Source organism: Aspergillus saccharolyticus (genome assembly GCF_003184585.1).
Source record: "Aspergillus saccharolyticus JOP 1030-1 unplaced genomic scaffold BP01scaffold_13, whole genome shotgun sequence".
Classification (NCBI taxonomy): Eukaryota; Fungi; Ascomycota; class Eurotiomycetes; order Eurotiales; family Aspergillaceae; genus Aspergillus; species Aspergillus saccharolyticus.
Genome location: NW_020290623.1, coordinates 528,093 through 542,849, shown reverse-complemented (window position 1 = coordinate 542,849; position 14,757 = coordinate 528,093). Strand labels below are relative to the sequence as shown.

At 51.6% G+C, this 14,757-nt stretch overlaps 2 protein-coding genes and 4 non-coding genes across 6 annotated transcripts; 5 read left to right on the top strand and 1 right to left on the bottom strand.

Moving 5' to 3' along the window:
- Positions 1-20: 20 nt before the first annotated feature.
- On the top strand, positions 21-2,004 carry BP01DRAFT_318436 (uncharacterized protein). Its single transcript, XM_025572636.1, has 2 exons — positions 21-1,071; positions 1,138-2,004. The coding sequence occupies exons 1-2, from the start codon at positions 372-374 to the stop codon at positions 1,947-1,949; spliced, it is 1,512 nt and encodes a 503-aa protein (XP_025431766.1). The 5' UTR covers positions 21-371; the 3' UTR covers positions 1,950-2,004.
- Positions 2,005-3,307: 1,303 nt separating this feature from the next.
- BP01DRAFT_t153 lies at positions 3,308-3,389 on the top strand. The gene has a single exon. It is a non-coding gene; the product is annotated as a tRNA-Ser (tRNA).
- Positions 3,390-3,788: 399 nt separating this feature from the next.
- BP01DRAFT_t154 lies at positions 3,789-3,880 on the top strand. The gene has a single exon. It is a non-coding gene; the product is annotated as a tRNA-Ser (tRNA).
- A 559-nt stretch (positions 3,881-4,439) lies between these two features.
- BP01DRAFT_t155 lies at positions 4,440-4,521 on the top strand. Its single transcript has one exon. It is a non-coding gene; the product is annotated as a tRNA-Ser (tRNA).
- Positions 4,522-8,658: 4,137 nt separating this feature from the next.
- On the top strand, positions 8,659-12,012 carry BP01DRAFT_382403 (putative serine/threonine protein kinase (Kin4); the record flags this gene model as incomplete). Its single annotated transcript, XM_025577368.1, has 3 exons — positions 8,659-9,960; positions 10,038-10,332; positions 10,391-12,012. The coding sequence occupies 3 exons, from the start codon at positions 8,659-8,661 to the stop codon at positions 12,010-12,012; spliced, it is 3,219 nt and encodes a 1,072-aa protein (XP_025431765.1).
- Positions 12,013-14,409: 2,397 nt separating this feature from the next.
- Positions 14,410-14,521, bottom strand: BP01DRAFT_t152. Its single transcript has one exon. It is a non-coding gene; the product is annotated as a tRNA-Leu (tRNA).
- Positions 14,522-14,757: the final 236 nt, after the last annotated feature.

Below are 14,757 nucleotides of genomic sequence, written 5' to 3'. Positions count from 1 at the left end.
CTCCCCATCTCCCCATCGCCCCATCTTCCACTTCTTCCCTCTTTTCTGACAGTTATCAGCTTCCCTCTCTAATTACGAGATTCATTCTCACGTAAAGGCAGTATCTGCTTTTGCCGTCCTCGCCGCCAGTCCTGCCATTCCTGTGTTCTCATAGGACTCTCCAATTTCACTGGTTGACTTTGGATTGGGCACGTACTCGTGACCAGGCCGCAAGAGCTTTTACCACCTTGACTCTTATCTTGTCATCATTCGTGACTCTTCTATACTTCAAGCCAGGGCTGCTTATCACTGTTCAAAAGCCCGGGTGGGAGGGCTACTCGATTTATCGAGGGGTTCTTCGTCTTTTACCTAGCTTATCTTACAGCAACAGAATGAGCACAGCACCTCGAAAGCCCTCCTGGGCCCTGAAGAAGCAAGTCCTCGTCTCTTTACCTCATGGAGACAGTCCTTGCTTGGCTAAGTTTTATGTTGACTATGATGGAGAAACTAACCAAGGAACCATATCACTAAATTTCAAGGCGAAGTTAGCTAATTCGAGAGGCGGACCAGAGCAATTCTCATTGAATCTCCCACCGAGCGCAGTCGAGAGGTACAAATTTGTGCAGCCCACCACTGAGACACTTTTTCCGGAATCTCTTCTGGCGAAACTCCCAGCGCCGACATCTGCTATCTCAACGGTCATAACACTGACACTTGACCTACATGAAATCGGTGCTGTTGCTGGTCCGCCTCTCATACAGCCCCCTAATCAAGTTGACTCGGATTTCACCGCACTAGAGAAGATCTGTAAATCTAGTACCCTACACATACACTTTACCCAGCGGCAGTTTCAACGCGACGACCTTTATCGGCTCAAGACCTTTTTCTTCGCACTGAAAGAGGGAATTCGCCCGAAGGTCTTCAATCATGCTCGCCAAGGCAGAATTGAGAGAGACGGTCATGTCTTTGGGAAGATGCTTGATCCTCCCCCATACCTTGAGGAACCCGACTCCGAGCAGGTAGAGGGAAAGAACCCACCCTCATATAGTCCCCAACCCGAAGGGGTGCACGTGGGTGGAAAACGGCGCCGAGGTATTCTAATATATTGTTATTTCCATGTACTGCCACTTTCCCTAGTAGGTCGTTAATCCTGGTTAGACCACTCGTCATCTCTACCCAAAGATGACAGACGAAAAAGGCCGGTTTTTACATCCCCGAAACCTTCATGTTATTCTACTGAACCTAATACACCGAGTATTCCATCCCCGTTACTGGCCTCAATCCAGCCAACCAACTTTACGCGTGCTTCGTCACTGAACGCGAAGGAACATGATATACTTGCACGTATTGAAAACATGCTCCAGGGAGCCTCCGATGATCTAAAACGTCACTTATTGACTCGCCTGGGGTGCCGTTGTCCGCAGGCTGTACCTGCACTTCTAGAGAGCAACGTATCATCCAAGTCTGACGAGCTTGGTTCCACTAAGGTCGGGCGGATTGATCCCGCTGTCCAGGAATACATTGATCGGGCTATTTCGGACCGTTTCGAGTCAGATAACGTCGAGGTGATCCTTGGTAGTTTGGTGAGGGAGTTTCATGATAAGGTCTTCGGTAGTCGGGTGAGCGAGTTTCATGATGAGGCCTACGATGCATATAGAACGCACGAAACCGAGATCTGCGAGCTGGTTGAGGAAAAGAATTCGGAGGTACGCATCACAGCCGATGAATGTGTGAAGGAGGTGCAAGAACAGGCACAGAGGTGTATAGACGAGATGGAGGAACAAGCGCAACAGTGCATGGACGATATCAAGGCTCGGGGAGAGGAGGCTGAGATGTCTGTTGAGACGTCTGTGGAGACAAAGGTTGCTGAGTTAAGGCGCTGGTTTGACATGTCTCCTCGGGTCCGCTTCGGTGGCCAGTCAAGCCCTAGCCATGAGCTACGCGCTAATGTCAGGCGCAGCTCCTGTTAAGAGTTAGGTGGTCTACTAGACTTAGTTGTCATACATTGTATTAGTTACTATCGTCATCCACCGATAATCTTCTATCATCTCCCTAGGAGATAAATAAGGGAAGCACCCTCGATTTCTGAACTTCAGTCTGCATGCTTAATCATCCCCTTCTTGTCAATATTGCCCTGCGATTATCACACAGATAGGACTGACAACTGAGCGAATCCGCCCAAGACAGCAAGTCCGCGAAAGAAGTACGGCGACTTTGCGACAGTGCGATGGATGGGCTCCCAGTACTGTACATGTCGGGCAAGAAGGTGCCAATCACAATCGCGCAGGCTGGAAGCAAGCCTATAATAGCCTGAGTCGAAATCTCTTTCCTACTTATCTACAACCCTCTTGATGATCGCCTCTTGTCTCTCTGGGGGCATGCCCCCTCGTTATAATCGCTTGGAAGCCGAAGCACTGCTGCTGAACAGCCCTCGGCGTTCTAGTGGGGTAACAGACTGGCTGAGTGGAGAAATAGCAGAACTACCATGGGAACACAGAACGCGCTTGCGATAATCCCATGCAAGTACTACGTATACTACGGAGTATACAGTTGTGAATGAGTTGTCTTTCTTTGGCGGAGATGATCGTTTCTTAACTCCAGTTGACCCCGGTGATTTTGGTTAGCGCAGTGGAGAGTTGCGGGCATGGATTTGAATCCTTGAAACGGTAAGTCGACAAGAGAAGCCTTGATAGCAACGCTGAATGGCTATAACTATGAAATATTAACACTTGGTCATATGAACGGCAGAATCCAAAGGATTCAGAACCCCTTGCACCTTTCCACTGTACTAACAAAATGACCGGGGTCAACTGGAGTACGTTTCTTAGTGCGTGTATACCATGGACGGTAGCCAGAAGCAGAATGTATGGGTAAATGAGAAGATGTTGGATCTTCGCTCCCTGACCCAGAAACCAGTGCGACTGGTGGCTTGGTGTGGTTTGTTGCTTGTGAGTGCCTCAGGTTGTCGTGTCCGTCGGTATTGGTGTCTGACTTACCGGTGTCTCGATGCGCCCATGTGCGGTCTCCGATGGGGTTTATTGAATATATACATCCCATACCATTGTTACTCTTTCATTGGGATATAGTTATACGAAAATGATTGCATACCCGCACAAATAAAGCAAATTACCATCGAGAGATACGATCATCCCGGCAATAGCTAAATTCAACCGAGAGAACGATCGACACTTCTAACACAGTCTGATAAAGTGCAATCCTTTGAAGGTTGTATCCACAGATATACCGGTATACGGAGTATCGTCACCTACTCGATGGTCCTTTTGCAATTGATTCATAAACGCATTTTTGTGCTATCAGGCATGACTAAGACAATATGGCCGAGCGGTCTAAGGCGATAGACTAGAAATCTATTCTCTTCGGAGGCGTCGGTTCAAATCCGACTGTTGTCGTCTTTTTGCTTCACTGCCCTGCTCAAAACTAGGAACAGTGGACGAGAACTGCAAGGACATCGCTGGGCTTGATCTTCCTTTTTGCTCTAGACCACCCGGTATACAAGTTGCATGCCATAGTCGGTAGTAGGTTGCGACCTAGTTTGATACACTCCCGAGTCAGCGCAGAGCAACCGCATTACCTGATGGAACCATGAATATGCTAGGCTGGAGCATGCTAGATTTTGGAAAATAACTGACAACACCAGACTCGAGACTACGGAGTAAGTATACAGCCAGGAAGACGGATAGCGGCATAAAAATCCGAATCGAGCGTGCTGTTGGGTGGCTCTCGAAGCTTACTTACTAAAGTATTTTACAGCACCAGTATCATCTGACTGCGGCAATCATTCATCAAAAGGCAGTATGGCCGAGTGGTTAAGGCGATAGACTTGAATTCTCATTGAAATCTATTCTCTTCGGAGGCGTCGGTTCAAATCCGGCTGCTGTCGAATCTTTTTTTTTTTCCCACGTCTTTTGTGTGTTGCCGTTCTGGACCGTGGCTCCGTACGGTATGGTCTTGACGACACTGCACCCTACCCCGAACTGGCCTCTCATTGCCTATTGAACGAACAATAGTTACGCGATGTCATGCACTAGGTCAGCGATATCCCTCCCGGTTTCGGGGTAGACCGCCATGTTCCTGCCAACACCCAGTCATCCATTGGCGCATTGTCACATATAATCACGATTCATTGATAGATACTGGAAATTTCCCACCAGCGAGATATACCATCCCCGCCCCATGGAAGGGGCTTTCACACCCTTACTGTCAGGTACAGACACGTCACATCTATGCGCTACCTACTTGACTGTTTCCCCGGACGAGTGTGGAGTATTAGAGGCCCTTGTGCTGGCCGAATCTGATTCTATACCTAGTCGACCACGAGAAATAAAGATCGAGGGATCGAAGGCTCATCTTTCTGTCAAAAGACCAAATCCATCGCAGCCCCTAATGTCTCTGCTAGTTGCCCGGAGATAGGGATACTAATGACGTATCCCTTCCATCAAGACAGTATGGCCGAGCGGTCTAAGGCGATAGACTAGAAATCTATTCTCTTCGGAGGCGTCGGTTCAAATCCGACTGCTGTCGTTTTTTTGGGTTCCTTGCCGCGCAACTCCCCCACCCGCACGGCAGTCGTTTTGTAATCCCACGAAAGACACCAGCATTCATGACAGCAAGTCTTCTATTGACTAGTTATATTTTTACAGATCTCATCCGCATGGGCGGCACTGGTACGCTCTGCATGTCATTCTGTGCCGTCCTGCGGTGAAATTCCCGGACAAACCCAGCTATTGCCGTTGCATGGCATGGCATCTTCTCCGAGCCTTATATCCGTGACGCCGTCCTTGGCTATTCGTTCCTTTCACGCGCGAGACTAACTCAGCGCTTGGGGGCTAGCCTGGAGCAGTCTGGGTAAGCTAACTCCTCCCAAAAACAACCCGTCCTTGATTCAGAACCCAGAAAGACCCCAAATCCCGAATGGTTGGTCAGGGCAGACACCCTAGCTGGGAAGTGCCCCTGTCGTAGGGAATACTATTTTCTTTTTCTTTTTTGTCTGTAAAGCATAAGTGTATGGCCGAGGAAGACAGGACTGTGCGCATTGTTATTGTTTTTGTCTTGTGTTTTTGTTGCTGTTGGTGGTGGTGTGGTGTTGCGGTTGTCCTGGGATGCAGGCAAGCGCGCGCTAACTACGGAGTGCTACCTATGCTAGTTAATTGGGGTGCAGCTGGCGAGTGGCAGGGAGAATTGGAGCCGAGGGATTGGCGATGCACGGGAGCGTCGGTTATCTTGTGTTGTTATGGATCATGGGTATGCATGCTTGGGTTAATGGTTTAAATGAGGTCTTGAGTAGTGGCGCTAAGTGGTGGACGGAGAATGCCTGCATACGATGGAACATGTCGTATCTGTCGTCTGTCGTCTGTCATTACCGGCGTCGAGGGTAGACGAGGGAAGGGATATGACACTCGTGATCGATCTCAATGTGATTAATGGTAGGAGGATAATTACCAGAAAAAGGGTCTGTCGGGGACCGTGGATCCGCACTCTATTAAGCTTCCGCACCTGAACAAGAAACAGAACCAGACTTTGGGTCTGAATCGAGGGGATGGGATCAACCGTGGATGGGCACAAGGGAACAAGACTAGAAGTTAAAAGTGACTAAGTTCCATGATGCTGTGCAGCTGTCCGGAGGAGTACTACCGGTAGTAGTTGTCTTACGGGGTGTCGAGACTAAGGCAGGTACAGGCCATCGGTACCTGAGGTATCCAGCCTATCCAGCCCCCGGTGCCACCGTAATCTTCCGAGCCAGCCAATGACTTGCCCACTTGCTTCATGAGATGACGATCGACTATTATTCTATTTCCATCTGCGTCCCCCTCCCTCCCCCCCATGAAACAGTGAGTTTACTGGGTTGTTTTGCTCCCCCTTAGTCTGTGGACTAACTACTGTTCTGTCCGCTGTCCGCCGCGGTCTGGCTGGCTGGGCCACTCAAATCGCTTCCATTCTTCAGTTCGGGCGAGACGGTGTAGAATTTGAGTCTACCAGTAAGTTCATCTTGCCCAGTAAAAACACAGACAGACAGACAGACACATTGCCTGCCTGCCTGCCTGCTTGCCTATCTGCCTGAGCTGTCAACCACACATTCCGTGCCGTGAACCTACACCGGTCCTTTCAGCTGGCCTGTCACTTGCTACCCTTTTTCTAAGTTTCTGATATCAATCAAACCGGTTGACCTGCGCATTTCGGAGAGTTGGCTGAAAAGAGAAAACGCAACAATAACCACAATCACCGACCAAGGCAAGGGAGGGACAGCACCACACGTTCAGGCCCTTGTTTGAGAGAAGCTCCATCATGATGATTAATTTACTAGCTATTCATGCTATGACCATTGTCGACCCACGCCTGTCCACTGTCGTTTGCTCATGTAGCTCTAAATCTCAACAGCTACTTTTCCCTCCCTCCCTCCCTCCCTCCCGCTCGTATTCCAGTCTTCGGCCAGCAGTTTCTCATCCTCAAACTGAACCCTGTTCGATCCGACTCTCTGTTAGGCTGCGCTTCTCATCGGCTCGACCATGACCCTTGCTCGTATCACAAGAGAACAGAGCTTTTCCCCCTTCCCCCCCCTCGGTTGACGGGCGCTCCAAATGAATGAGGCAGTGAGATCCGACCCGTTGACCCGCTTTTTGGCTTGCCCCAGCCAACTCATCAGTCAGTCGATTCACTGGTAGTAGTCTGAGAGAGTGGAAATGTTAAGGATGATGATGATGATGCTGCTGCTGCTGCTGCTGCTCACGGGCATCAAGTATCACGGTGCCAATTGGAATTGGGAGTTTATAATTATCGTCTTACTATGATTTCACCATTGCACTGTAATTATAGGTTCAACATTATTACCTGCTTTCTCCCTCTTGTCTCTCTCTCTCTTTCCCCCTTTGTATCTGTCAATAGGGATTGATCTCCCCTCGCGCGACGGCCGTCTTCTTCCCATTCTCTCTCTTCTTCTCCCACCCCTGTCTGATCCCGATCTAGAGACAGGCCGAACAACAAGCAGCTCTCCACCATTAAACAAAGCGACTAGACTACCCGTTGTGGTAACCGACTGACTGATTAACAAGTTAGTCTAGTTAGTACACAGAGGTAAGTTAGTAGTTTAGTAGCCCCTCTTCTGTTAAGTTCTGATTACCGCCTTGTTGTGGTTGTTGTTGCAGTGTTAGCTGCTGGTCGATCGATTGCTGCTACTGCTGCTGCTGCTACTGACTGACTGACTGATTGACTGCTGCTTGTGCACTGGCACTCACTCCAGTCCAATCCATCTTCCCCCAAGCTGCCTCATCCTTCCTATTCCTCCTCCTCTCCTCCTCTCCTCCTCTCCTCCTCCTCCCACTCTCTCTCTTCCTCTCTTCCTCTTCTCCTCCACCCCCCACTCCCCACCCCTCGTCTTCCCTTTTCTTTCCCCCTCGTCGATCATGCCCTCCAGCGCGGTCAACATCCTGTCTTGTCAATTCCCCCAGTAGTGTTGAACCGGTGCTGTCAACATCTCCCGTCGCCAGTCGCGTTTCCACCTGAGGCTTGCTTCATTTTCCCGCCCGCGTCTGTCGTCGAGCCCGCTGACTCGTACGACCCCCCGACTCGGTAGTCGATATACCTGAGTGTCGCAATTGGAAGGACGAGCACAGGGTTGAGAGTCAATTCTGCAGGGCAGATTTATTCGCTTCCACCTTGCTGTTTCTCCGGACAAATTAACCCAAAGAAAGAGTAAAAAACCATTAAAATTCATCACCCTCGACACGAACAACAGGCGGCGCCCGTCCCTTTGACAACGCGGCTATTGATTGTCCTTTATTTCATTTCCTTTTTTTTTTCTTGTCTTTTTCCCTTTTTCTTTTGCTCCCTTCGCCTCTGCTCCTGCCTGCTTCATTGCCCTTTGCCCGAAAAAGCCAAAGAAAAAATTGATTATCGCTGGTTGTTAGCGACCTGGTGTCTTCTCTATACCAACAACCATTGCGAATTTCTCATTGTTGAGGCTCACTCCTCACGTCGATTGACAGTCAGTCAGAGGCTCTTTTTCCCTTTCCCCTTCTTGGTGGTGGTTCCGCTGGTCCCCTTCCCCCCTCCTCCCCCCCAAAACCCAAGAAACTAACCTGAGACAACAGCTTAGCTACCCGACCGGAACCTCATTCAGCCCCGGAAACTTCGGTCACCACATTCCCATACCACCTTAGATTAGTGAAAGAAAAAAAACTCACCACCTCTTCTCTCTCCTCCCCTCAAAAAAAGTCATCCCACAAATACACACCCCCCCCCACCTCCTCCTCTCCAATCGGGCTTCGACGTGTCTAATTGCAGGTCGCATTGCTACATTCGCCCCTCGCGAAAGAAGAGCGAAGACGCGACCTGTCAGCTGGATTGGTCAGTCCACGTCTGCCAGAAGAGGCTGTCTCGGACCGTGAACACAGCAGTCTTGAGCTCTGCTGTGCCTTTCAAATACGAAGGTATGTGGATTACAAATCGCGCCCCTCAGTGCACATCCCATTCCAATCAGCCCAACATACCTCCGCTGCACCCCATGACGGTGCAGTCATGCTGCAGTGACTTCTCCCCGCCCGCGCGATCCATGCCTGCTGCACTGGCCGCAATTGAGCGCCCGCGCAGTGCCCAGCACATAATTTCGGCGCTAAATTGCTTAGCAGCCAACTTCTTTGACGGTCCCCGACAGCTTCTTCGGCTATGAACGACCCCGAACCGCAGTCCCTACCACACACCTCCCATGCCTCCTCCGCCGTGACCCCTACCGCGCTTCCGTCGGACTTGGACGCCAATCGAAACCCCGTCTACCCCGACCTGTTGGGTGCTCCCCCGATTCCGCCGCCCAGGACTTCGTCCACCCATCGAAACCACCATGGCTCGAGTGCAAAAGCGACAGCCTCGTCCAGCGAAAGAGCATCGAGCTCGCGTCATGGCAAGGGCAGAGCCGAGGATCGAAGCGCCAATTACCGGGAGATGGAGGGTGAGGACCTGTCGGAACGGACAGGCGCTCGCGGTCAGCCTGTCTCATCCTCCGCTGTAGATACACAATCGGACGAAATGACCGACCCGTTCCCCGACCAGGCAACCTTAGTCAAGGAGTCGAGCACCGTACTCAATCAATTGTTGGTGAGCGATCCGGCCGTGGACATTGAGCGGGAGCAGGTGCGACAGGCAGGCGCGTCAGTATCACCATCGACCGAGGGCGCGCCCACCTCGGGGTTGGGGCTGGTGGGAAGCGATGGGGTCGATGACGGAGGTCGGGGTGGGCTGCGCAGCCGCCACGATTACAACGAAAATGCGGCGAAGCGCAAGGAGACGACCTTCGGACAGTACATCCTGGGTCAGACTCTGGGAGAGGGTGAGTTCGGAAAAGTCAAATTGGGCTGGAAGAGAGACGGAACAATCCAAGTGGCCATCAAGCTGATCCGCCGGGAATCTTTGGGGTCGAATCCGAGTCGGCTGCCCAAGATCTATCGCGAGATCTCGATCTTGCGCGACCTTTCCCACCCGAATATCGTCCGGCTCCACGAGATGGTGGAGACCGATCGCCACATCGGTATTATCATGGAATATGCTTCTGGAGGCGAGCTGTTCGACCACATTTTGAACAACCGATACCTCAAGGACAATGCGGCCCGTCGCCTTTTCGCGCAACTGGTCTCCGGTGTCGGCTACCTGCATAAGAAGGGAATTGTACATCGCGACTTGAAGCTGGAGAATCTTTTGCTCGACCGCAATCGCAACATCATCATCACCGATTTCGGATTTGCCAACACTTTTGACCCCGCCGATGAGCTGGGCGAGGAGATCGAATACAACCTGACCAACAAAGATTTCGTGAAGAGGATGCGCTTGGATAAGCCGAACTCCAAAGGGCTGCGACGCGGTGATTTGATGCAGACTAGCTGTGGCAGTCCTTGCTATGCTGCGCCGGAGCTGGTAGTCAGTGACTCGCTTTATACAGGGCGCAAGGTCGACGTCTGGAGCTGCGGTGTGATCTTGGTGAGTGACCCCGCCCGCTTTCGTGCAACTCGCAGGCCTGCGCCGTCCCTTGTCATACTGACTTTGTGATTCTACAGTATGCCATGCTAGCCGGCTACCTGCCATTCGACGATGACCCTGCAAACCCCGACGGTGATAACATCAACTTGCTCTACAAGTACATCGTCACAACCCCTCTGACCTTCCCCGAATACGTGACCCCGCACGCGCGCGACCTCTTGAGGAGGATCTTGGTGCCTGATCCGCGAAAACGAGCGGATCTTTTCGAGGTTGCGCGCCACAGCTGGCTGAGCGAGTACTCACATGTGGTGTCACACATCACCAGCAGCACAACCAAGGTTGCCGACATTGCCACCACTACGGTGCCTTCAGGTAAGATAACAGTTCCTAATGACAACCAGCGCAATCGACTGATCTCCCACCTCTCCAGCTGAGCCCCACAAGGAAGTTCCGTTACTGGCACGGAGTGCATCCGTTAGGGAGCCACCCAAAGCCTATCAAAACACAGTACCGTCTGTAGGGGGGCTGATTCATCATGCCGGGGATGTGTCGCAGGACCAGCCTGCCGAAAAGACCAAGAGTTCTCGCGACACGAAACGACGGACTGTTCAGGTCGAATACGTTGCCCCCCAGTCTCAGACAGTCAGAGGCGAGCAGTTCGCTGGTCCGCAGCAAGCTCCTGCGGAGTCGTCTGCGTTTGAACCTCAATCGCGGAGAGCGAGATCAGGCAGCCGAAGCGGGCCGGTCAATATGCCTGCAAGCACTTCGCACCAAGATGTGCCTGGAGAATCCAGCGCGCGGATGGGAGAATACAAGGCAGCCGCTGGTTCGGCTCCAGCCCCGATATCTGGATACTTGCCTCGCTCGACCTCAGACACTGCGGCGCTCACGGGGCCGATGCCCACGTCAGCCACTCATGCTACGCGTCCCACTACTGGCGGGTCCATGGCCTCGTTCAACGCCGGCCGCTTGCCCTCGAGGGGGTCTTACGGACAGCCTGTGGCACCGACTGTGGCAGCGACCAACGCTCAGGGCCGGCTGGCTCAGCCAAAGAGCCGGCAATTCAGTATCTCGGCGCCCATGCCACATGATAACTCCCAGCAGTCGATCGGTCAACCCAGCACGCAGCACCTCCCACCTAAGTTCAACACGACCCCTCGGCAAGAACCCCCCAAGGGTCACAAGAGATCTAATACTGTGTCCAGCATTGGCGAGAGACTCTTTGGACGGTCCGGCTCGATCTTTGGCGGCCGTGGAGGGCAGCCCGGTGGCTCGCGCCAGCGCAATGGCAAGCGTTATCCTCCCACTAGCATGAAGGAGCCGTATGGCGGAGACGATACACGGATGTCAATGGATTCCCGGCGCTCGATGCAATATGGGTACAACCGCAAGACGACCGAGACTGGTGCCGAGAACCGACCGCGGAGGTTCTCGCTCTTGCCGCCATCCTTCTCGCTGAAAGGCTTTTCTTCTAGCCGATCGCAAACTCCCGACGAAGAGTCGCAAACGGATCGGTCCACGGAGAACCGCCTGGAGCAACCTCCGTCCACTGGTGCCATGCGATCGCGTGCGCGCGCTACCAGTTACGGAACGCAGGATGCAATCGCCATGGCGACCGACGGTGCTCCAGGGGACGAAGTCCCCACGCAGGATGAGCCCATCAATTATCAGGCCCGGATCGATCAGCAGTTTGCGATCTTGCATTCTAACCAGTCTGGTCTATACCAGCCCACTTCGTACAGTGCGGCATCGGCGGAGCAGGTCTATCCGAGCGAGAACGACCACTATTACCGGAACCAAAGCGCCAACCACTCGACGCCCAATTACTACGAGGATTCCACTGGGACATTTGACAAGGGATCCCAACCGTCAATCCAGGCGGGTCGACCGGGACGCGGGACGGGCGTTCTGCCTAAGAACCATCGCAAATTCGCCGACGCTTACGAGTACGAGCGTGACTTGGCGCACCGCCCTGGTAGCTCTGGTGCCGCCAGGAAGGTGATGGACTTCTTCCGCCGGCGAGCCAAGTCTCGGGCCGGGGACGACCGGTAGAGTCGACGTCTACATTAATTTAATTGTCTAAAGATTTAATTCTCACATTTGGACCGACTGAGCATCAGACGATCCATTATTCATCGCCGATCAGTCGCCAGGTTGGTCACAGTGGTAGAAGAACCAAGAACGACCGGCAATCGAGCTTGCAGACTGCTTCTTGCGATTCGGGGGTCGAACGTCTTGGGCGAGGCTCGAAGAGGTTGTGAAATCCACGTCCATACGCAAGGAGTCGATCGAACTGGGCCGAACCAGCGGATCGGGACGTGTCTCGAACGAAGCTTTTCATCATGGAGAGACTTCAAGTGCGACTAGGCTCTTGCAATCCAGCTTTGACAGAGCAAGAGCGGTTATTTGGATACCCCGTGATACCCACGCAGCATTCGTCTCTTCTATTGCTTGCAACAATCGGTTTTTTCTCATTGTACCAGCCACCGTTTGTTTCCGCATACATATTTTTTTTTCCCCTGGTTGTTTCCTTTGTGCCTTATCCCCTTATTTCCTTTGTTCAAACTTTTCGTTTCTTTTTCCCTGTTACTATAGTCGTGTTTGTAAATTGATTCTCTTCGACATTCAGCCCTTGTGATTTGATTCTTCGATTCTCCGGCGGCTTTGCGGGTGTGCTGCGGCCAGGTCCATACCTATCAACATTCCAGGTTTATTTGGAAGTAATTTAATATCGCATATTACTTTTTCGGTGTGATCCGGGCTTGACGGTGTACTTGAATGGTTCAAGTTGTTTGACTTGGTAGGTGTCTGTTGAGTGTTCTGCTCATTAGCGTGGTTGACCTTGACTGGATGCGTCTACTGTACTGTTTTGTATGCATGTATGTGTGGGTCGGGAGGCTAGAAAGTACCTATGTACATCCGCCCAGGTGAGAGTGAATCATATTGTCAGGCAGCAGTGCACTGCTTAGGGGCTAGTTGCTGTGCGGAGATAATCCGACAGTCAGTATCTATCTGCGTAGGTCGGTAGTAGGTCGGTAGGTAGGTAGAGTAGCTGTGGCTGTATCTGTCGCTGTATCACAGCTGTCTGTCACCCGCGCATGCCATCTCATTCGCTTCTCTTCCCTTTCTTAAGCAAACAAGAACCTAGCCGATCTTGAAAGGGGGTGGGGGAGGGGGGGGGGGCCGGGGGGGGCTTTTCTCGTCTCCATGATGGAGCCTATATTCTGATGTTGGTACAGGATAGCGAAGCATCATGAATAGACCTGCATGCCTCGATCGTCTTCTACCGTGCATTGAAATAGAACGCGGGGTCTTACCTCGTTGCTCGTATAAGTTTATTGCTGTCCCGCGGCTGGAGTTTGTATTTTGAGGAAATGGGTCTAGCATGAGGAAGAGCGTGCGGGTGGCGGCGGCTGCTGTAGTCCCTCGGATACTGGATAATGCCATTGTTCGGGTCATGTTGTTTGTTGCTGCGTGGTGGAGATTGGATATTGGCAGTTGGCCCTTGACGAGTGTCAAAGGAGTTGGTGTATGTATGTATGACTGCAGGTGGTTGGTTGCAGCCACTGGCTGACCGGACCAGCTAACAGGTAGGTAACCTAGCTACTTGCAGCTTGCTTACAGTCTGTCTGCCTCAGCTAAGTTGGTTATAGTAGCGCGGTTCAGCTGGGTAGTAGAGTAGGTACAGTACTCGATATGTGTCAGTTCGTAGTTAGTTAGCTAGTAGGTAGGACTGACTGAGCGTGGTATGGCATGGAACCTCGTTCGGAGTGTTGTGTTGTTCGGGTTGAGGGGATGTATAGTGCTTACTAGGTACTGTATTATATATTTATAGTCTTTCTTGCTTATCATGTATGGGGACTGGGATATAGGATATGGGATGTGGATATTGTACGTGCGTTATGTATAGCACCTCCGCCCCCCCAATCTCTTCATTCATCCTTCAGGCATAATAAATCTCGCCATTTGTATGATATGTTATGGCTATAGGTTGACCCGAACACAACCGCTCGCTGAGTATCCAATGGACCAAGTCCAACCCGGCTTTGACTGACTACCTACTGTACGGTTTACGGCTTACTACGGTAGATTTAATTAGAGCTTACTGCTGCGGTGTGGCTCCCGGTGTGTGGAGGGGAGGGGCGAGATGGGATTTTCGATTATTATGTTGTATTGTACAAGAATCTACTGCAGTATAGGGGCTGTGTGTCAAATGTGTACTGTGTTGGTCGATGCGGTTGGTAGTTTATGTAACATGGCTGGCTGTGCTTCTTCCTCGTACGCTTGTAGCTGCAGCTTGTATGGCATGGGGAACATCGTTGGTAGCGGTAGTTGCCGGTTGCTTGGGAGCGATGAATCTGTTGATTGATAGACAGACAGGACGGAGGTACTGCATGCAAAGCAATAACTTAAATAGTCTGGTGAATATACGAGATTCGCAAAAAGACATGACAAGAGTGGGATTCGAACCCACGCCATCTTACGATGATCAGGAAGCTTGATAAGCTGGGTGTTAAGGTGACCTTAACCTGACGCCTTAGACCAACTCGGCCATCTTGCCTTGATTGATGAATAGTGGCGTTGTTATTGACATCATAAAGCTGCATCAGTCTTACAAATCCCTTAGCAGTTTTGCATCCGCTTGCGGAAGACGTTGCGTTATTGGACTTGGGTCAAGTGGGAATTGGCAGACACTGAAGTATTGAATGTAGACTTCTGCCCTAAATCATCCCACTATCTTATCACCAAGGATACGGTGGACTGTCGAAACCTATCGTTGCAATGCAGATTCCAAAC

What these genes read in the sequence shown, in the direction of transcription:
- BP01DRAFT_318436 (XM_025572636.1), top strand. Translation starts at nt 372, where the DNA reads ATGAGCACAGCACCTCGAAAGCCCTCCTGGGCCCTGAAGAAGCAAGTC. An exon ending in GGGTGGAAAACGGCGCCGAG is followed by an intron (nt 1,072 to 1,137) that starts GTATTCTAATAT and finishes AATCCTGGTTAG; the next exon opens with ACCACTCGTCATCTCTACCC.